The 23,962-nt window shown below is 32.1% G+C and overlaps 2 protein-coding genes across 2 annotated transcripts; one reads left to right on the plus strand and one right to left on the minus strand.

Annotated features, from left to right (window-relative positions):
- Positions 1 to 4,274: 4,274 nt before the first annotated feature.
- On the plus strand, positions 4,275 to 10,758 carry LOC130943774 (metal transporter Nramp7.2-like). Its single transcript, XM_057871791.1, has 13 exons — positions 4,275 to 4,434; positions 4,928 to 5,006; positions 5,095 to 5,135; positions 5,259 to 5,337; positions 5,468 to 5,572; positions 5,649 to 5,758; positions 5,882 to 6,063; positions 8,262 to 8,331; positions 8,446 to 8,619; positions 9,393 to 9,497; positions 9,631 to 9,762; positions 9,841 to 9,936; positions 10,077 to 10,758. The coding sequence occupies exons 1-13, from the start codon at positions 4,306 to 4,308 to the stop codon at positions 10,410 to 10,412; spliced, it is 1,638 nt and encodes a 545-aa protein (XP_057727774.1). The 5' UTR covers positions 4,275 to 4,305; the 3' UTR covers positions 10,413 to 10,758.
- Positions 10,759 to 11,201: 443 nt separating this feature from the next.
- Positions 11,202 to 15,933, minus strand: LOC130943773 (SWI/SNF complex subunit SWI3C). The gene is made up of 9 exons (XM_057871790.1): positions 15,661 to 15,933; positions 14,992 to 15,549; positions 14,082 to 14,617; positions 13,371 to 13,734; positions 13,218 to 13,295; positions 12,724 to 12,847; positions 12,314 to 12,378; positions 12,026 to 12,210; positions 11,202 to 11,846 (listed from the first exon to the last, which is right to left on the minus strand). The coding sequence occupies exons 1-9, from the start codon at positions 15,680 to 15,682 to the stop codon at positions 11,391 to 11,393; spliced, it is 2,388 nt and encodes a 795-aa protein (XP_057727773.1). The 5' UTR covers positions 15,683 to 15,933; the 3' UTR covers positions 11,202 to 11,390.
- Between the last annotated feature and the right edge of the window lie 8,029 nt (positions 15,934 to 23,962).

The following is a 23,962-nucleotide window of genomic DNA, read 5'->3' on the forward strand; positions in this document are numbered from 1 at the left end:
TCAGAATGAATTCTTCTACGAGGAGGTTTTTTGAGGTGCTTTCACCATGTGATTCTTCTGTTCTCTAGGGGGTATCACTATGGCTTGGTCATCATTGCCTTCCTCTCGGTACTTTGGTTTTGATTCGGACGCTGTACGTCCGTCTTCAAAGTGATTGTCCACCATGGGGTGTTAACTTCCAAGTCCTTGGCAACGGCACCAATGTTTTGAGGGTTACCTGAAACTAAGTTGTATTTGGGCCTGGACGTGAGGTCCAGACTCCAAGTGAGGCTGTGGCCAACTTGTCTTGTGCTGAGACGTTGCCGTCCGAATTCCTCGTGAGGAGGTGGGAGGTGGTACCTGCAAGACACTCCGATGCTTAAGTTAGCAAGGGTTCCAGCATGTTTATATTAGATTGGATCTTAAGTATACCTGACGCGTATTAGTGTATTTATAGGTGATGAACCAAAAATTACCATTGGAGTAGTTCCACCATTATTGACGGATAACCATCCCCCTTTATTCAGAGGTTGTTGAGACCTTTATTTTAGAAGTAAGAGATAGTAGAGATTAATTTTAACTCCTTTAAAAAAAAATAATCATTTGGTAGCGTTCTGTCCGACCTCTTAGGAGGCCGAATACTCTGTAATTACCTTCTGAGCTTTCTCTGCTTTAAACCTGTCTTGAGTTTTGGGTCCGGATATGAACAGTATGTTTAATTGAAATAATTATTTTGAAATATTAAAAATTTTTTAGAGATTATTTTTAAAATATTTTTAGAAATTATTTTATATTATTTTTTTGAATTAAATTAGAAGGAGATTGTATTCATAAATATTAGAGACTGTATATTTTAAAATAAAAAAAAAAACTAAAATATTTAATTTTAAAAATTTTAGAAATTAATTTGAATAATTTTTTTAATTTTAGAAGAGGAGGTGAGGACATAATAGTATTCAGTAACCGGCAAAGGTGTCTTCATCAATTCAAAGTAGCGAATAAGATCCTCAGACATGATCCATGCTATTTTTGTATCATCAGGGAGTGACTCAATTATATATAAATGTGACACGTGATTTAGTTTAATTTTCCCACCTGTTCTTTCTTGTGGATTCCATTTTGTAATGTATGCTTAGCTTGTATCCACTTAATTTAATTTAATTTAATTTAAAATCTAATAGTTCAATTTAATATAACTTGTGCTAATAAAGTAATAATATTGTTTGCTCATGGTTTAAGTATTTCCGCCTTCTTATTTTTTGTGGATTCCATTTTGTAATATTTGCTTGTATTCATTTAATTTAGAATATATATTTAAATAAGTTACTAACAAATTTTGCATCAAATATTTTTGTTTTTAAAAAGATTTTAATACGTTAAAGTCTTTAAATTTTTTAAAAATAAGATATATAGATTCTTACATAATATTTTTAAAGATTTATTTATCCAAATAAAATTAATAAATCTAACTAAAGTAAAAATTTACGTATATTATTTTTGTAAAATTCAAAAATTTCAGTGTAACAAAATTTTTTTAAAAGTGAAAATATTGGATATAAAATTTCTTAAGAGCTATTTAAGTATATACTCTTTAATTTAATTAATTTAATTTAATCACTCAATAGAAAAACTTGTAGAAAACTAGAAATGCTGTTTATTAGTCACCACTTGGGTATCTTCCACTTATTCTTTCTTGTGGATTCCTATTTTTCATACATTTTTATGAATGGAAATCACAATCACAGTACCAGAACAAGGTTTTCTCTCCTGTGGTCAACATATGCAAGTGTAGCTTTCTCATCATAAAATGTCAAAAAACAATTGCAGTTTAGACAGGATAAATGAAAGAATCATTGAATTTAGAGGTGTCCATGACTAAGGTAAAATCGAATTTATTTTAATTCAGATTTGATTTTAAATATATATTAAATTTATGTTTTAGATTCTAATTTAGTCTTAAATTCAATAAAACTTAAATATTTTTGGATTATTATTATACCGGATTTAAACCAAATGAAAATGGAACCTTTAAATCTTTAATAATAATTTATTAAAAAAAAATTATTTATAATACACTCATTTATAAAAAAAAATTATTATCAAAAAGTTAATATTTATATTAAAACTTGAATTTATCTATAAATTTTAATTTGACATTTTTTTTATCTATTTTCTAATTTTACAAGTGTGATAAAAAATAAAACAATAAATTTATAACTAATATAACATAATATTAGAATTAATTTAAAATATATATTTTTTTAATTTTCTTAGCGTACACATGAGTCGGTTGAAGTTGGATTCACCTTAACTCAAATCCAACTCTAAATAATGATTGGATCTATTTTAAAACCTATATCTGACCCTAAATCTATGAAATTACACTAAACTAATCTCTAAAATATTTGAGTCCATGCTTGATCTTTGAACTAGACGGAACTATATACACCTCTAATTGAACCTACCTAATTTTAAACCCAAAGTAATAATGATAGCAACACGCTTAAATAAAAAAAATAATTTTAATATCCTAATATAACTTACACAATAATCGTTCAATTATATCTATTTTTTAAACGATCATTCATGTAATTAATATGAACAAATTATTTTTATTGACATATCATTATATAACTTTATATATATATATATATATATATATATATATATATATATATATATAATTATTTTATATTCACAGTATATTAATATTAAACTTTTAAATAAAACAAAAGCAAAAATATAAATAAACATCAAACCAAATATAGACAAAAATCAAAATCGGAGCTTTGATATATGAATAATACATAAAATTGAAAGCAAACGTTAAATGATCGAAAACACAAACAAAAACCAAAACAATATTCTATCATACTAGTACTCATACAGAGCCAAAATCTAGAATGAAAGAGAATCCGAAACAAATTAAACTGTATCCAAATTAATCGGCAAAGCCAAAAATAAAGGAATAAGAAAATTAGTATATATATTAGATTTCAGGGAAAAAAAATTGTGTAAATTCCACCTCCAAGAACCACTGTCAGACACCGCACCGCACCGCACGCAGATACACAGTTTAGTCAGATAATAAAGATATATTAATAAATAATTTAGACATACATAAAAATTTTATATTAATAACATTTTTATAATTTAAATATAAATATAATATTCTAAAAATATTTTTATGTATATTTTTATTAAAATAAAAAATTATAATTCTAATTTATTAGAATCGTAAATTATATTTTTTAAAATATAAAATATTTAATATAATTTTATATCAAAAATTATATATATATATATATATATATATATATATATATATATATTCATGACTAATAAAAAAGTAGGTTTAAGTTTCTTACAGAATAATATTTTAAATTAATTTTTTTAATAATTTTTGTTTAATTTGAACAGAAAGTCAATAAATTAATTTTTGAATTTTAAAAATATTAAATAAATTAATTTTTAATATTTACTAAAAATAATAATTAATTCATAATTTGTTATAAAAATTAATCACATGGAATAATTAAAATGATTTTAGAGAACTTTTAAAATACTTTTTGGTGTATATATTATTTTTACTTCTATATTATTCTCAACTGCAAAAAAATTATAAAAGCAAAAAGAAAATGTATCATAAAATATAGTATTGTAATCATTTTAAAATTAAAAATAAGCGGTGTATAGAATTTTTTCTTTACAATAATAAAATTTTTAATTTTTTTTTACTTTTGTTCAATAATTTTTAATCTTTTTTATTAATAAAAATATAAAAAAAATATACACAAAAATAATAGAAATAACATTACTTTAAATATTTTGTGTATAGGGCACACTACAATACTACATAATCGGGATTACATTTGAAAAGTTGATAAGAAATATAAAAGAGAAGTTAGACAGCAGTGTGCTTATAACCATATGATGTGTGTGATTTAGGAATATAATGTGAATATTTACTCTTGTAAATAAAGAACATTTTGTGATTAATTTTTATGTTTCTTAACGGTATTACGTGAATAGTGTAAGATTAAGAACTAATTTTTTAATTAATAATGAGCTAAATTTTTTTATAATAATAATCTGGATCTTTTAATATTTCTTGGTGTTAGAAAAGTTGGGTGCTAAAGAAAACGAAATTAAAAAAAAAAAGAAAGTGACGTGGGCGTGCATGTAAAAAGGCATGAAGATGGATGCATGGGTGCTCTAAGCTGACGTGTGCGTAAAACCCAAAACACCTAAAAACCATTCTGTTTGTAGCTATAAATAAATAATACGATTCACCGCTTCATTCACTCATCACTTGGATTGACCGTCATGGCAAGCGTTCTTAGACAGCAGCAACAGCCAGCAGGGAGTGGTGGTAACAACCGCGTGGTTGCCGTGAATGCCACACCTCCCAATAATATCCTCCATATTCATGCTGATGCCTTCTCAAATCACGAGGTATGTTCTCCTTCTCTACATCACTACATACATTTCTTTCCATGTATATTTATTGACGAAGACTTATGTATAATTATCTTTATGTGAACTTAATAGTTAAAAATTATTAAATGGATGTTACATATTTTTTAAAATTCGGCATTTGATTGATTTTTTTAAAGATTTATAATTATTTAATTAATTTAAATATCCATTTTTTTATACTAATTATTCAAAATTTTAAGAAAATTATTAATTTTTTTTAAAGACCGAATAAAAGACAATATTTAAAAAATAGTAAAAATTTAAGTGCAGTCAATTTTACGTAAAATTAATAATTAAGAGCCGTTAAATAAAAATTTAGTCAAATCAGTCAAATTATTTAACGATTCTTTGGCTACATCTGAATTTTTCCTTTAAAAAATACCTAATTATACTGTTTAGAAAAATTATTATCTACTAGTTTTTTACTATAAATTTTACATGATGATAACTACTTACTGCATGGAAGCAGAAAAAAGGGTGGAAGAAGTTTCTGTCATTTATAGGGCCTGGTTTTCTAGTCTCTCTCGCTTACCTTGATCCTGGAAACTGTATGTTCCTTTCTCTCTCCAAAACTCATACATCTATGTATGTATGTACGTATTAATTAATTATTTATTTTTTTTTTCATTTCTGCAGTGGAAACTGATCTCCAAGCTGGAGCTAATCACCGATATGAGGTATATACACACCCTATGGAGTATGACCTTTTGTTTTTGTTTAATTAAAACTAATAAAAGAATAAAGTGACGAACTGACAAACTAAAAATGCTAAAAAAAATTTTGTTGTGGTATTGGATCAGCTGCTGTGGGTGATACTTATCGGATTGATATTTGCTCTTATTATTCAGTCATTAGCTGCAAATCTTGGCGTAAGCACAGGTAACAACATTCAATAAGCATACGTCCCTAACACGAAAATTGTTTAATTATACATAATTAGTATTAAATATTAGTCTTTGTCTTGATCTCTCTAGTTAGTTTTTTAATTGAATAGTATAATTTTGGGCAGGGAAACACCTTTCAGAGATATGCAAAGCGGAGTATCCAAGACTCGTGAGGTACTGCTTATGGTTACTAGCTGAGCTTGCTGTCATAGCCGCAGACATTCCAGAAGGTATGAACTCATTAACAAGAAAATTGAAAATATTTATAATGAAGAATTATTCCCCTTAATTAAATAAATGTGGCAGTGATTGGAACGGCGTTTGCACTGAACATACTATTCCACATCCCAGTATGGGGAGGAGTTCTAGTGACTGGGTGCAGCACTCTGTTGCTTCTTGGTCTCCAGAGATTTGGGGTAATGAATCGTACATACATATAGTTTTATTATTATTATTATTATTATTATTATTATTATTATTGTAATAACAGTTATTATAGTCTAACATAATTTAATTTTATTGGTGGGGCATTGGGGCAGGTAAGGAAGTTGGAATTGCTGATATCAACGCTGGTATTTGTGATGGCAGCATGTTTCTTTGGAGAAATGAGTTACGTGAAACCACCAGCGTCTGGTGTCATAAAGGGCATGTTTATTCCCAAACTCAGTGGTCAAGGTGCCACTGCCGACGCCATTGCCCTTTTAGGTGCCCTTGTCATGCCGTAAGTACATCATGTTTTAGGACGAAAAATTCTTAGGACCAATAAATTTTAATATTTTTAGCCATCTTTTAATTAGTATAAATATTAAATTATTTTTATTAGATAAATTTTGCTAATTTATATATATAAATTTTAAAAAATATAAGTATAAATTATATTAATTTATGTGTATAAAATTTTAATAAATATTTTTATGTATAAAATTTTTATAAATATAAATATAAATTATTATTAATTATATACAGGGACGGACTTAGGGGGCGAGTGGAGGCCTCGGCCCCCAGCTTTTTTAAAAAAAGATTAATAGTAATAAGTTATTAAATATGATTTAATTTTTTTAAAAATTTATTTAGTATTTAGTCTAATATAAATAAAAATCCAGTCTAACTTAAAAATTAATGATTTCTAATATCTAAAAAGTAAGTAACAATATTAAAAAAATATAAAAAGATATTATTATTAATATTTTTTAATTAAATAAAATTTTTCAATTTTCATAAAGTAAATTTTTTTCTTTTTGTGAGCGTCCTTTTTGATTCATTTAGTATTAATTTTCTCTGTTTCAACTACTACAACTGAGAGTTCTTTTTCAGCTATGAATATTGTGAAGAATAATTCAGAAACAAAATGAAAGATAAATTTCTTGCTAATTGTCTTTTAATTATATTGAAAAGAAAATTGCAAAAAAATTTGACACAAATTCTATTATCGATGAATTTTATGAAACGAGAAATTGACCACTTCGTTAATAAAAAGTACATATATATTTTTTGTACTTTAAAATATATTCTTTATCAGTGTATTTTTGTAATGAATTTTACATTATATAATTTTTGCATAATTTTTAAATATTATATATGTTATCGGCCCCCTATAATACTATTTCTGGATCCGTTCCTGATTATATACTAATAAAAAATAATAATATTTAGTGATAGTATAACATTGTTTTTTTTCTATTTAATAAATACTATAAAAACACTTATTATAATAACTCAATATATATATATATATATATATATATATAATACAGCAGACTATATTTGAATTATTTTAACAAGTGACATATTTTTATGTATCAATGCAAATTCAAAAAATATTTCTTTAATAATAAGATAGTATTCTAAACAAGTTCATGCAATATTACATCTCCTTTCCAACTTTTATTTATTTATTTAGCAAACGACTTATTCACTAGTAATATTTAAATAAATATTTAAAAGATATATAAAAAAATTTGAAACAAAATTTAATCTCTATATTTTTTATTTTAAAAAAAGTGGTAATTCATAATAAAAAAAAATTAAAAATCACTTTACATAAAATTACTAAATTTTAAAGATGAAAAGATCTTAACTTTCTATTAATGATTATAAAAAAATATATCAAAATTTAATCTCTAAATTTTTTTTACAATATATATTTAATATTTAATTTTTTCGTCGTGTTTTTAAATTTTTCGAGAACTTATTTATTGTTATTATCTTTTAAAATTTTTTTATCAGTAATATAAACTTTAGACACCATTTTAATAATTTATCTAACTTAAATTATTATCTTCTTTTAATTTCCATTATTTTTTAATTTTGCATTATTTTACTTTACTTGTAGTCTCGTTTCAAAGCGCACACATATATTGTCAAAAGACTTAGAGTATCAAATAATAGCTTTTAAAAAATAAATACATTAAAAATTTAAATTTTTATTTTTCAACAAAGTTTTTAATATTAGTAATCTTAACAGTACAAATTTTCAATTAATTATAACAGACCTAATTTTGTAATTGATATAAAGTCAAAATCAATCATAAAGATGAAAACTTTGTTTTGGATGTTATAAGTTATAAAACCAAATAACATTGAAAAGTGATTGAAAACTCGTCTAGTATTTACTAGTAAAATTTTACAGAAATTATTTTTAATATGAAGATGAAGATGGTGTTTTAGTTGAATATACTGTATTACAGTATTATAAAAGTATAAAAAAAAATGTCCAACACATATTCTGTGTGTTGCTAAGATAATAACACTACATGTATCTTACGTATTGATTATCCACCTACAAAATTCACTTATATATAATTACACTAAATAATCCTATTTTTAATAAAAAAAATACTAATATTTTTTTATATAAAAAAAATTAGTCACAATTTTACATTGTTTTATTTTATTTATCTTTTTGTGATAAAAATGCAGGCACAACCTCTTCCTCCACTCTGCTCTGGTGCTGTCTAGGAAAGTACCTAATACAGTTCGTGGCATCAATGTAAGCCAATAAGATCGAATAATCTAATAACCATATTAAGGTTATTGAACTTAATTAGTTACACTTAAATGTCATTAACACTAATTCTCATATATTATTATTATTATTATGTAGGACGCGTGTAAATATTTTCTGATAGAGAGTGGGTTCGCACTGTTTGTGGCATTTCTGATCAACGTTGCAGTTATTTCTGTGTCTGGCACTGTTTGCTCAGCTTCAAATCTTTCTTCGGCAAACACTGATCATTGCACCGATCTCACCCTTAACTCTGCTTCCTTTCTTCTCAAGGTTCTTTTTTATATATTTACTACTTTTATTTAATAATAACTATGAATCGGCCGGTTCGACTTGATTAAGCGAAAACAAATTATTATTAAACCGATTTGGTTCAAGATAACAAACAATTGTTGGCGAACTAATTAAAATTAGAAAATAATAAATAATTAGTAGAAATTGTGTTTAATTATGAGAATAGGATAAGACAAGACACAAAACATAGAAATATAAAAATGAGTGTTCTTATATTTTGTTTGATGATAGATTAAAATAAATTATAAAAGTCTAATTTATTCTATTTTTTTCATTAAAAAATTTGAAACGAAAAATATAATAATAAAAAATATAATTATGAAAAATTAACAAAAATAATAAAAGAAAAAATAAAAAATAAAGTATGTATCTTGTTAATGTCTGTGTCTTTTTTGAGTCTTTCTTGTCAAAATAAACACAAAATACATTAATTCAGTATCTTTAAATACAATATTTCTATTTATATCTCATCTGCCAAATACAATTTTGTATCTCTGTCTCCCTATTTTAGTGTTCTGTACCTTTAAACAAACGCAATCTAATAAATTAGTTGAACCGATTTTATTTTTTAGTGATTAACTAATTTAAAATATAAATATATATTAATTCAACAAAATTAAAACTTGATTAAAATTTTAAATATTTGAACTTTCAAATTTATTGATTCAATTACCAGATCAATTTTCAGAACCTTAATTCAAAATCTGCAAGTACAGTAATTATTATTAATGTGTGATGAACATTTGATGTAGAATGTGTTGGGAAGGTCTAGCTCAACGATTTATGCAATAGCACTATTAGCCTCAGGACAAAGTTCCGCTATTACTGGAACCTATGCAGGACAGTACATTATGCAGGTGGGTCAATTTAATCATTTGTGAATAAATACCAACAATCATTACTTTCATTTTTGTTTTTCTTATTTATAAATTTTTTAAGAAGAATAATAATACTGAATTATGTTTTGTTGTTTTGTTGGTGGTACAACAGGGTTTCTTAGACTTGAAGATGAAAAGATGGATTAGGAACTTGATGACTAGGACCATTGCCATAGCACCAAGCCTTGTTGTCTCCATTATTGGTGGCTCCTCCGGCGCCGGTCGACTAATCGTCATCGCATCGGTTTGTATATTTTGTTCTTATTATTTTTTTAATTTTTAAATTGTACAGTACACTCATCACCCCCATAAAAATTTGCAGATGATACTTTCTTTTGAGCTTCCGTTTGCTTTAATTCCACTCCTTAAGTTTAGTAGCAGCAGTACCAAGATGGGACCTCACAAGAACTCTATGATAGTGAGTTTTACTCTTCCCTTAATAAATATAACCATTTCAATAGTAGATGTGTCAACTAAATATATAGGACAGAAATAATAAAAAAAATACATTTCTAATAAACATTTCAAAGAAAATCTTGTAACAAAATTTTAGTGCAGATAATTGTCATCTCATGGATCCTAGGATTGGGAATCATAGGCATCAATGTGTACTACCTCATCACTGCCTTCGTGGATTGGCTAATTCATAATAGTTTGCCAAAGGTGGGAAATGTGTTCATTGGGATCATAGTGTTTCCTCTGATGGCAATCTATGTCGGCTCAGTTATATACCTAACATTCAGAAAAGACACTGTTCAGACATATATTGAGACCAAGGATAACACAGCAATGCAAACCCATGTGGAAAAGGGGTTCATGAATTCTAATGGTGAGTTAGAGTTGAACCATGGCCCTATCAGAGAAGATTTAGCTGATATCCCACTACCGGAATAAGTGACTTGAGCTATGTATGTATGAGTCAAGTGCAACACAATTCACAACCAATAAGAACTTCACCACTTCACACTGCTTTTTAGGCCATTTATGGGGAAAGAGAATCTAAATGTTGGATTCTCAAAATACATAGTTGAAGGTTATTGTAACAATAAGACATTAGAGAGCCCTCTTCCCCATTTATCCATCGTGTGCAAACTATATGTACTTCAGTACTAAGTTACAAGTTTATTGTTTACATGTTATTGCTGAACTATACAAGAAAACTAGTTACTGGTGTGATACTGTTGTAGTGACAATTTCTCCTTTGAAGATCAAGGAAAAACTGATGTTCTTACATTGTGTACTTCTAGTGTTGCAACTGTTTTCTGTATGAATATCTTAATTGCGTTTTTCTTTTGGTTACAAGCATTCTCTGTACGACTACATTAATTGTCTCTTTTCATTAGTTTTCTCTCTCCCGAACATGTAGCTTGAAACTGCTTTTCTATTTTCAAACTACATTATAGATAAGCTTTAAATTCTCTACAACTTAACTGCAGACAGATTCTGAACATTTACAAGAATTATATAACAGATTACAGTGTACCTGAGACAACCGCACAATAAATAACCACTTGTGTCCCTGAAAGTCTGAAACTAGATTGTGCAACAGCACAGGGAGCCATGGTCTGGTAATTATTCATCCAAGTAATTAGTAGTTTTCTTTTTTTCCAAAATCTAACAAAAAAGATGTTACCGATGACAATAAAAACTTCATGGTACCTGTAATGCAGAAACACAGTGGAATATCAAAATGCTACTTATTTTCTTTAAACAACACTTTCACAATCAACTGCAACCAATTACAGTATCTAGAACTTAGATAACTATTTTTCTTTTTTTGGACACATCCACCTATTTCCTCTTCACTGCTGAGATCAATGACAAAATAGAATTGCAACACTGAGGTCCCAAAACTTATGCCTACTCTCCTAATTAACCTAAACCAGAGTTAGTCCCTGATACAGGCCTCAACAATGGATGATTGGAAGTGGGTTGCACATTACTAGGGGCATTGAACATGGCATTTGAAGGTGATTGAGATTGTTGTATCATAGATAGGGGCAGTCTTTGTCCCAAACCAAACATAGAAGGTCTCGGGGCAAAGGACATGTGTGGATGAACTGGTTGGTTGTTGCCATACCCCGAGATGCTGGGCTGCGAGGGAGACGCAGAGATCATTTGTGGCCTACTGTTGCCATTACTGTTAGACATGGAAGGACCAACACCTGATGGTGGAGGTGTGGCTCCTCCAGTTCCAAGACGAGCAGATATAATACGGGACCGCTCAGCAGCAAATCTCTGCCTTGTCCTCTCAACTTGTTCACATTCTTTCATCAATAATGTTTCAATTTCAGCAAACTGCTTCAGCTTCAATTCCAATCTTTTCAACTGCATATAAAACCAAGCCACCATCACAGGTTAAACATCTAAAGATACTAGTTCAGACAAATAAAACAACTGGAGGGCATAAACATAGATGTATGCCATTCAAAGAAATGCACAAACAAGTAAATTGATATTTTGGTTGAACCAAGTCAACCAACTATAGTCAAAACAAACAGCTATACCTGATGACTAACGATACTAGCACATAGCCTCTGGATTTCTCGTTCTTCATGATCAGCAAACAATTTAGATTTCATGGCTGCAGCAGAGAGGCCTGCCTTTGCTGCATCTTGAACTTTCTCAACAGATAGTGGTGTTGTCCCGCCTTCATTTTGACCTCGTGAACCAACAAGTTTTGCCTTGTCCTCTGAAATCAATAGAAGCACTCCTCAAGAAGAAAATTACACTAATGAATCTAATTTGTGCTGGGGCATAAAAGCCAACAAACAAAAGCAGCAATGATAACCGACCATTATGATTATTTGAAATTGCAGTTTCTCCACGATCTCTACTATGTGCACTTTCTGAATTTGACCTTCATGAATGAATGAATATTTAAAACATTAGTACACAGTTCATAAACTAGCAACCATGAGCAATAGTTCAACTTAAACTAGTTTTCCTCTACCCACATACAACTCTACAACATGAGTACTTGAGCAGGGAAGACACACTTTAATAAAAAAGTTGTCTTTCCTTTACACGGGAAATTTTTTTACGAAGGTTCAGTTCAACTGTATACGATGTTGTATAAAAGGGAAAAAATATTAACAGAAGAAAAACAGTGTAGAGTACAAAAGCATTAATAAGATATGCAACAGAAAACAAACAAGAAAACTTCATGTAACAGAATTGCATGTGCTGTAATAGTAATATCCACCTATTATCATGTCCTTGTACTTCCATTTGCGATGTGCTGCCAGAAGTATCCTCTGATAATACTGCTAATGCTGCATGAGCACAAGCAGCAGCTACTCTTGGTCCAACGGCAGAGGCTAAAAAGGCTACCTATATAATGCATCCAACAAAACTTAGTGTAAGTCACAGCTAAAGAACCCAAAATATATGACATGGTAGTTTGCAGTGAAATACTGGTATATTAACCAGATATAGATACTAAGTTTAGAACATCATCCACTTAAACTTTTGTTAAGCAAGTGCTGTAATCAACAGGTTGCTCCCTCAAAGAGAAGGATGCAAACTTGAAGCAATGCATTTCTTCAATATCCTCTTACAAATCAACTTGATGAAGAAGTTACAAATATGATGTTAGGCGAGGTACAAACACCACATCCTAGTCTTGTTGGTAATCGGTAAATATGTTTAAGTGCATCTTAATTAAACAACAAACTTAGGCATACAATCAGAATTCACCTACCAAAGCCATAACAGGATTTCCAGAATTGGCAAAAGGAAACCTGCTGTCAGAATCTCTGCTTTGGCGGACAGTTCCTGTGTGAATACAGCAACGGAATGATCAAACACGTATCATTCACTAAAATAGGTTAAAGAAGGTATAAGACAGACCTGCAGAATCTCCGTTTACGTAGCCGTGCATTCTTCCACTATCATTTCTATTCATCACATTGGATGGCAAAGACACACTTGGAATGTTGATATTTTCCAATTTTCCATCTTCCATTGGTAGACGAAGAAAATGAAGAATGCATTGTGCTTTTGACTTGGTCCCAACATGTTCGGCAATTTCATTCCAATTCTCATTGTAAATCTCCATTGCTTCAAGCAGCAACAAAGTTTCTTGATCAGTCCAACTATCCCCATCTCCCTCACCATAATCCCTGGACGAATCCACCCTAACAAAATCTATACTTGAATGTCCAACGACAAATCTCCCATCATGAAAGCAGCCAGTACAAAGTAAAATATCAACCTGTAACATGAGATGCGAATTACACACAAATGATTCGTGCAGTTTAAGTTACTCTGCATGCTATTTAGTTTAGAGATTTGACTTTAGACGAGGTTACCAAAATGAACATGTAATTCACAAACTTTCAGTTTATCCAGAGGATTTAGCTCTGGCAGCTATATGCACCGAGAATTGGATGTTATGGTAACGCTTCCACACTCATGCACAATCATATAGTATTTTATTAAATTACTGATGGACTTCTTATCTATTCTCTTTTTGTCCATTATGTTTCTGTATGACAGGGGCAATAGACAGAGCCAGATGACCTTCATACATTTATGGCATAATTAAATCAATAAGCCTACCTCTTTTTGTGACTGATAGTGTACAGCAGGAAGAGGACGAGAACAACAATGGCAATGATTTTCGGATAGATGTTCCCGTATCCTGTTGTCCAGATCAGTGACATCAGCATTGTGCATTGTGAATGATGAATAAATTTCTTCTGCTTTGACCTTACACTTGGGCTTGTCAAAACTTATCAGACTATCTATGGATTTTAGAAACTCTGAGGGCACGCGGACTTCTCCACTTGTCTCCTCCTTCAGGAAGGATGCATCATTAAATGGCGCATGACATGACTCCAAAGCACAGTAATTGATGATTCCCCAATGATCAAGGAACCGGACAATCCGAGCTAAATCTTCTTTGTCAACTGCAACCAACAATCCCTGACAATCAGAGACAGTAATCCTCTTCCCAGGGTCCTCCATGTAGAGCCCAACAATATAGTTCCTGCACTCCATATACTTCTCCGGACTATGACCTGGTGATTTTCCAGAAAAGAAATGCGGCACTGCTTGTCTCTCTAGTCGATGCACTGTGGCTGGTGAAAACCAATCTGCTCAGAGAAATCCGAATTGAACATCAGGCAGAAGTGCTCGAATTTCAAAAAGGAAGTCCTATAATCTTTCGGACAGCACTACACCTGATTAAAACCTCCAAAAGCTAAAAAGCAATAACACTGTTGGGGGCCCCTAAAAATGATTTCTTTCCATTTCAAAACCAAGTAATTGACCTTTTTGAATACAACCCAGAATTTAAAGAATGCCAATTAACTCAAAAACATGCCCAACTTCACGCATTAATGTAAAGTGACGCACAGTTATGGTAACCCTAAACAGTACTACAAACTTATAATAACGCCAATTTCATTTAGACACATACAAAAAATAAAGCTTGCAAGCAGAACAACAGATAGAGAAAGAGAAGAACCTGAATGCATTGGAACAACAAGAACCCTATTTCCAAAGCGCTTAACAACACCACGTCCTTCCAAAACTGGCGGAGGAGTGATAACAAAAGAGGAGCTGCTGCTGCCGCCATCGCGGTCATGATCGAGGGAGGGGCTGTCAGCCGGGACGGTGGAGAGGGCCTGGAGCTGGCCGTGAGAAACATTCTCGAGGAACGGAATGCTGCCGCTGTTGTGGAGCTGTTGGTGGGCCTTGGAGTCGCCGGCGAGTGCGGCGCGCTCGAGAGCGATGACGGTGGCGACGGAGGAGTGTGGGCGGTTAACGGAGCGCTTGAGAACAGTGGGGAAATGCGAAATCTGGACGGCGTGATCGGAGAGCACCTCGATCTCGTGGTGGTGAGGGGAAGCAGATTGGGGATTAGGGGTTTGGTCCTCAGAATCGTCGTCGTGGTCTTCGTTGTTGTCGGCATTGGGGTTTTCTTCTTCTTCGTCGTCGTCGTCTTCGTGGTGGTGCTGGTGCTTCTGGTGGCGGCGACTGATTTGCGATTCCCTCTTCCGCTTCCTCCATTTTGTGCGGTTCTCTACAACAACCAAAATAATTTAGAAAAAATTAATAATTGCAATAATAATAGAAATTAGAGGAATTAGAGGGAGAGAGGAGAGAAGTGAGGGTTTAAGAGTATTTAGGGGACCTGAAGGAGAAGAAGCTGGCATGGCAAGAAAGAAGAGAGAGAAAGAGATGGGGAGAGGAGAGAGAGAAAGGGAGTGTTTGTTTGAGGGGGAAAAAAATTTGAGTGTGGGGTCGTTGATTGGCGCAAAGAGTATGGAGAGATTGAACGGGATCGCGCGTTCTTCTCTCTCTTTCAGCTGAGAGGAGAAGAGAGGGTGGGTGCGGTGCTGCTTTGAGTGCTTAGGGGCTGTTTGGTTTTTGGGTTTTTTTTGTTTTAAAAAAAATGAGAAGTGTGTTTGTGTGTGTTGAGTGTTGACGATGGAATGATGGATGGAAGGATGTAGTAAGAAGCACGATGGAAGGGATCTGTTTTAACTTTGGGTGGGTCTGGTTTTCGTCGACGCGTGACGTACACGCTGCATTCCTATTCGGGGGTGTCATTCACGTGATGCTGCTACTTCTCATTTTCTGTCACCTTCTTTTTCCTTTTTTCTTCAAAGGAAAATATCTCCTTGCGTATATTTATTTATTTACTTTGTGAATTTGAGAAAAATTGATCATCTTACTTCATTTTTACCCTTTTCCTATCACAAAAATTTATGGCTTTTTTATTTAAATAAAAATATATTATTTATTGCATTTAAAAATAAATACATTTTCATTGGTTTGATTTAGAAATATAATGAAGTATCATGACCAAAAAATAAATAAATATAATGAAGTATGAATTAACACTTGCAACTTGCTTCTAACTACTATCATTGTCTGCATTTTTATTTCATTTAACAATAACCTTTATTTTCTTCTCTCAATTGAGCAAAATATTTTGTCCTAATGAACTAGAGCTACAAAGAACAAATTCCATGAACAATGAAGAAGATACACTTTTTATCTTCATGTTATATATTCACATCAGAAAATTACAAAATGATCCTGCAAAATTACAAAACGACCCCCGCGGACTCGTAATTCGTCCATTTTAATTTTCATATGACACCAATAGGGATTTTTTATTTAAATAAATAAAATAAATATAATAATTATCAAAATAAATAATTTAAAAATATTTACTGAATTAAATATTTTAGTCTTATCTTGTTTATAGTGTAAACGATATAAGGCACGTCAGCTGTACCGCGGCTATCTGTAAACGAGATAAGACCTGACCGCGCCTATAAATATAAGTCGTTTACAGCGTGTGTCTGGGCTTTATTTTGACTTAGTCAATTTCTTTCTCCCCAGTGATAGCATGCCAGGCGGGGAACGACGGAGACATCAACCGACTGAACGAGATGTCGCATTACGCTGGGGCGGCCAACTTTGAGGTTAATTGCGTTCTGTTTGGTTAATCTAAGTATGTGGACATTGTTAGGGTAGTCCTGTAGTGACAAGCACTGAGTAAAATGCTTTATGGATTGGTCTATAGGATGAATTTAAAACTGTATTTGCTTGTGTAAGATTGTTATGACTTAATTAAGATTTGCCTACTGGCGTATGTAATTTAGAGACATGTGTAGACTAGAAATATGGAAGTATGTTCTTAAGTAGATGTAGCTTTATGTTCTTAAGTAGACAAAAAAATTTGTGATTATCTCTTTATAAGTTAAAAATTTTTTTATTCCGCAGAGGCCTCACCTTCTACTGTCCTGGCGAGTCAACCATACCCTTCCTCCATCGGACGCCATCATCCCGTATTTGACTGAGGCCAGATTCGGCAACGCGGTGCTCCTCAAGGACTTCACTTTTACAATTTCCCTTATTTCGGCACTCGTGGAGCGATGGCGTCCGGAGACGCACACGTTTCATCTCCCGTGGGGTGAGATCACTATCACCCTGCAGGACATGGCGTACCACCTAGGCCTATGCGCACACAGGAACCCTGTTGGGGGTGCCTTCGTGACTTCGGTAGGTGGTAGCAGACGGAGACGTGGGCCATTGTGGAGCAGCTGCTTGGTGCCAGGCCTCCGGTGGCGGCATAGCAGGCTGCGCAGAGGAAAGAGTCCTTCACGCTGAAGCTGGTGTGGTTGCGTGATTGTGTCTGCCAGATGCCCCCGATCGACGATCCGGAGACCCTCCGATAGTACGCCAAGTGCTATATTATGTTACTGATCGGAAGGTATCTGTTGACAGACAGGTCCAACAACCTGATGCACATACGTTGGCTATCGCTTCTCCAGGACTTCGTGGAGTGTAGGGCGTTATCCTGGGGCTCGCTTGTGTGGGCCTGGACGTACCAGTCACTCTGTTTGGCGGCACAGCGTGGCGTCACGGACATCGCCAATTACACTCCGTTTTTTATGAGTTGGATTTATCAGATATTTTTTCAGTGGTGTCCACCAAATAGAGGAATCTACCAGTATCCACTAGCTGCGAGGTAACCAAATATTATTTTTGAATTTGCATTAAATATTGTTGTCAATTCATATGGTTTGTTACTAAACGAATCGTATATATCTCTGTTACTGTCAGATTGGTTGGATTACAGCAGCAGAGTAAGGATCAGCATCAGGCCAGGATCCTGCATTGGAGGGTTTCAATCGACTGGTTATGGTTCGATGAGGTTAGTCATGAAATAAATTATATTGTGATTTTAAATACCTGATGTATTGTATTACGATATATTTTTCGACAGTTAGATAGATAGCGTATAGTTACTGATGTCGGACATATTTTTAATTCAGTTTGCATGGAGAGTCTACGATGACCCTGCGATGCAGGCCCTGTGCCCGCACTAGTTCCATGAGGAGGAGGAGCGGGGTACCTGGTTGTTAGTCGTCCTACTGGTCTGTTTCAACATTGTCCGGTTTTACCACGTTGATCGGGTGAAACGGCAGTTCAATGGGGAGCAGCAGGTGCCAGGCACTTCTGCAATCTTTCGTACGTGATGCGTACAATGACAGAAATCAGCAAGTATCGGGTCCCCTTCAATACTGCATTGATGCACTCGGACAGATTTGTGGTTATGTGACCAAACCGCCACCCGCTGTCGCAATGTTGTAGTCCAATCTCCTTCCTGAAACGACCCAACTAGTCCACCATCGACGGGGAGACTCCTCTCAAGGCATCCATGTACCACTCATACCTAGCCTTGCTTGGACTATAAGCAGCATTAATGAGGTATCTCTTGTCCTCGGTTGACTTGAACCGAGTCATGAAATTTGCAGCCATGTGTCTGATGCAGTAAGCATGGAAGGCTCTTGGGAGATGCCAACCACTATCATCGAAGCTTAGCGCAGACTTGATGGCCTGAGATCTGTCGGAGATAACCAGCAGGTCGTCTTGTCGGGTGACGTGGCGTCTCAGATTAGTAAGGAAGAACGGCCATGACTCGGTGCTCTTGGACTCCACAATGGCAAAAGCAATAGGCAGGATGTTGCTATTCCCATCTTGCGCCACTGCAGTAAGCAACACTCCACCGTACCTGCCATACAGATGCGTACCATCCACAGAGACAAAGGGCTTGCAATGCTTGAAGGCCTCGACACATGACGGGAAAGCCCAAAATACCTTGTCGAACATACTGCAGTCACGTACTAGGAGGTGTCCATCGTAGAATGGTTTGATGCGTAGGTCACAAACGGTACCAGGAAAACAGCTCTGTAGTGCCTGAAGCAACTTGACGGTACAGCACATGGTACTTTAACCGGTCTGATTCGATCGCCTGGTACTCCGCACTCCTACGAATACTGTAGTTCTTCACACCCTGAAGCACTGCCTCTCGGCTTCTAAACTTGTGGCCGAACCCGAAATTCTACACTGCCGTCTAAGTTGTAATCCTCTTCACCCGTGCTAGGAAACAGAGTCCTCTCATGCATGGCGTCCAGATCTAGACTGTGATAGTGAGTTGGCACTGTCGATAACGGCGGAATTGGGTGAGGTGGAGGCAGGACATGGTATGCCACAGTCTGGACAGGTATCTCCGGAACACACTCATCCTCATCCCCACCATCGAACGAGTCGCTGTCCACATTGTCCGCCATGTAATCCTCGTCCGACTCCTCCTCGCCTTCCTCTGCCTCATTCACTGGAATGATGACATGAATGGGCGGTGGTGCGAGAGGTCAGTCGTCCTGTACATAGATCGAGTGTACAGAACTCTCACCACCACTGTGTCCCACCTCTGTGGAAAGCTCCATTACCTGCTCCACCATGAGCCTCCCATGGATGTCGAACATCAGTCGCACATGCTCGTCCCCTTGAAGTTGAAATAGTCAAAACCGGAAGACTCCGTTAACCATTGGGTGCCAACAACCTATACGCCACCCTTTCGATTTCCCTCGCTTGTGTACCGCCGAGCTTGCTCAATATCAAATTCTTCAAATCCGACAACGTTTTCACACACTGAGTGCGAAACAATATCGAATCCTCACACTCAAATGTCACCCTCGTTGTTGCCATTTCTCATATGATAATTAGAATAAACAAGCACAACTATGTATGGACTTTTACTACCCATTAATGCCTTGTATTCGTGACAAATATGAGACACAAAAAGGATAGGAAAAGTTTGTGAGGAATACCAAGGGTTACACATCCTTTTATAACTGTGGTGGTTGTCTTCTATATATCTCGTTTACAATGTAAACGAGATCTCGTTTACACTGTAAACGAGATATGACTTGGGAATGCAAAACGGTAAATATTTTTTAAATTATTTATTTCGATAATTATTACATTTATTTTATTTATCTAAATAAAAAATCCCACTAATAGTGGAACTTTTAACTATTATTGGGATTTAGCGTGTTATTCGTGAATGTAAAAAATGACGGAAGACAAATTAAATGATCCAATTTAAATCAGCACAAATCGAAAGGGCAGTATTGCATTAAATCAGACCCTCAGATTTGCATATGATGGAAACACGCGTGCGACAATCAGACGGCCAGATTTAGGATTTTAGAGATCAGACGAACAAAATTATGTTCTAAAATCTAAGCCTCATATTTGTTATAGCCACGAGAATCCAAGAAACAGGATTGAATTAGAGAAGATCGAACGGTCAAAAAGTGGTTCGTAAATCTGAGCCTCAGATTTGTGCCATTTACCAGGTGTCGCGCATGTAATTGGTTGTTGTAGAGTGTATGGAGTACGAGACTTCTCTCTTTTTTCTTTCCCTCCCGATCCCTTCACTCTTCACTCTTCACTCTCATTCCTTTCACTCTCACCATAAACCTCAACAAAACAACCTCCCTGAACCAAACTTCAGATCTTACCTTATTAAAATCACAATGTCTAAGAAGCAAAAAAGTTAAAAAATTGATAATCTTAAATTTTACATTATTAATTATTTTAGTTAATCTAATTATATAAATATTTTTTATTTTTTCAGTATAAATATTAAAATAATAATATTATACATTTAATGTTATTTTTAATAGTTAAATGATAATATTAAAATGTATTGTGTGTAGATAAATATTAATTATATATATGTAGTTAGTTTATGTTATTAACAATAATCTGTGGGGGTAGTTGATTATTAATTGTATTCGTTAGAGCATGATGGCAATTAGAATTTAGTTTGTTGGTGAATTTTACTGATAATATTTTATATTAGAATATTTGCTCATTTTTGTTTAGTGTTAGTGTCATAACAATTTAATTAAGTAATGTTTTTAAATTAAAATTAATAGAATTTAATTTAGAGTTTGTGGATAATTTGATTAATTATTTTAGATTTGGTATGAGAATATAAATTAGAATTGTTAGTTTAATTTATTAACTATACTTATATGTAATAGAATAGATAGTAATTTGAATTTCAACTTTTTGATAACGTTAAGATTAATGATAAAGTTAAAATGCTAATGAAAATAAATAGTTATATTTTTTAGTTATTTTAATGTTATTTGTTAGAGACTAGAACTAATTATTGCCACAATGTTAATAATTAAGCCATGAAAATAATTATTATTAAATTTTATTTTAAAATATAATTAATTATTTTATTTTTATGTATGTATGTGTGCAGGGTAAACTTATTAATTAATTATATTTTTTACTATATATGTGTTTTTAGAAATAAGATATATAATTTGTCTGAATATTGTTGGTAACAAAATTAGTTATAACGATAATTAAGTTAAAATTAATTTAGTAAATAATTTTATTAATTATACTAATTAGTTTAGTATAGAGATTAGTTTATTGTAGAGGTTAAATTAATTTTTTTAATGTCATGTTAATTTAATGTTAATTATGAGTGTTTTATATAAATGTATAAGTTATAGTATATAATATATATTTATCTAAATATATAAACATATAATATAAATAATATATATATATATATATATATATATATATATATATATATATATATATATACATGAATTTAAATATATAAATATAATTTGAAATTTGAAAATCACACATACAAAAAATAAACAAATACGTAAACTATGCAAAATAATACTATTTATATTAGATATCTAAAAAATAATAGGTCATTACTAATTGCATAAAGAACTTAATAACAATTATGCTATTTTATACTAAACTTAACTATTTTTATGCTATAAAACTATCATATAATGATCTAAATCACATACATGTATTCATGTATTTAGGAAATTTTGGTGCATACATAGCCTCCAGATCCAACGCGCGCATGAAAAATGACTTTTCGAACGGATATTGCTTTGTTAGTGTATTTGCTATCTTCGCGACGTCTGTCTCTATGGTATCTTCATATTCGTCGTCATTTTTATTTAGATCAACAATCTCATAGTTAATTGTTTTCGAACTCATCCTTATTGTTACTATTGTAATCTCTCTATTCTATATTTCGATCGGTTTCAAATTATTCAAACTCAATGTACAGCTCGATAAACGACACCTGTAATCGAGTTTTATAATAGAATAAAAATAACCCTTGCATGCTCATCTGGTTGATAACATACTTTGTTTAAAAATGAACGAACTCACCAAAAACTGACACAGATACCGATACAAAATACTCGATATTCTCTTTGATATGTAATTATCTATTCTTTCACAAATAATACATTTAAGTTTGTCAAATGGCAATATAAAAAAATAATAAAATCACAAAAATTTTTACATATAAATCTTACTTTTTTGGATGTTTGTAATAAAATCTGATTATTATAGTATAATTTTAATATAATTCTATTTTCTATTTTTTTAAACTAATATTGCTCTTCTCCTCACTAGAGTAGTAGTTCATATTAGAAAAAGTGAGAAAAACAAACTGAAAACGGTAACTAAAAAAAAAAAAAAGAAAGTGAATTGAAGAAAATGAAATTTAAGTAACTAACCACCGATAGAGTATATATATAAACCGAACCCTCGTACTTGTATTTTCAAAATTTTAAATTTTTTTATTTTACAATTTTAATTCATCGATTTGAGCTTTTTGATATTTTTTATTTTTTTCTCACAAAACTAACCCATCAATTTGTTTCGCATTGAAAATAAAAAAATTAACCTCACATACAAAAATCGGAAATTCAGATTTGTTCCACGTTGAAAATAAAAAAATTAACCTCACTAAAATCGGAAATTCAGATTTGTTCTCTGTTGAGTTTGAATTCATTGTGTCATGAGAGGTCCATTTTTTCATCCCAGCCAAATCTAAAGTTCCGATATAAAGCATTCATATTAATAAGAAACATACTACAACTTCATAACTTTGCATAACACCAGCTCATACTCCGTTACTAAAAAAAAAAAGTCATAATTCGTCTCCCCAAATTTTTTTTTTTTTTGCAAATTTCATAATTAAAAAGAATTGAATACATCTATCTTAAAAAGAAAAATGAAAAACCAATGCGCTCCCCTCGCTTTACTATTTTCTAAAATATAAAATATATAAGAATGATTAGTGTTTTTAAAATTTATTAAAAATATTTATTTTTTATTAGCTTTTAAAGAATTGTTTTTTTTTAAGTTATCTAAGATAAGATAGAACTTTTCCCAGTAATATGTGGTCTTAAACTTATAAACACATTTGAAAAGGATACAAAAATAGAGAAACTGAGGTTGGGAGACAAGTATTGAAAAGTAGAGATTAAATTAAATTTTTATATTGTATTTGGTTTAAAATATATTAGACTGAATTATGTCTTAGTATTATATTTAGTTTAAAATAAATATGAAAATTGACGGGTAAATTTAAAACTGAGGGAACTAATCGAAAAGGCCTCTTGCTGTCTCGACTTTTGTCATCTTTTTTATTGGTTGAATTTTTGTTGGATTTTCTGACTTGTCTTAATTCCTCAATTTCTATTTGGCCTTTAACTTTCTTTCGAAACTCGGCCAAAGTTTTTAGTTTGGCAACTAGGATCGTTTCTTGGAAT

Source organism: Arachis stenosperma, chromosome 8 (assembly GCF_014773155.1).
Source record: "Arachis stenosperma cultivar V10309 chromosome 8, arast.V10309.gnm1.PFL2, whole genome shotgun sequence".
Classification (NCBI taxonomy): Eukaryota; Viridiplantae; Streptophyta; class Magnoliopsida; order Fabales; family Fabaceae; genus Arachis; species Arachis stenosperma.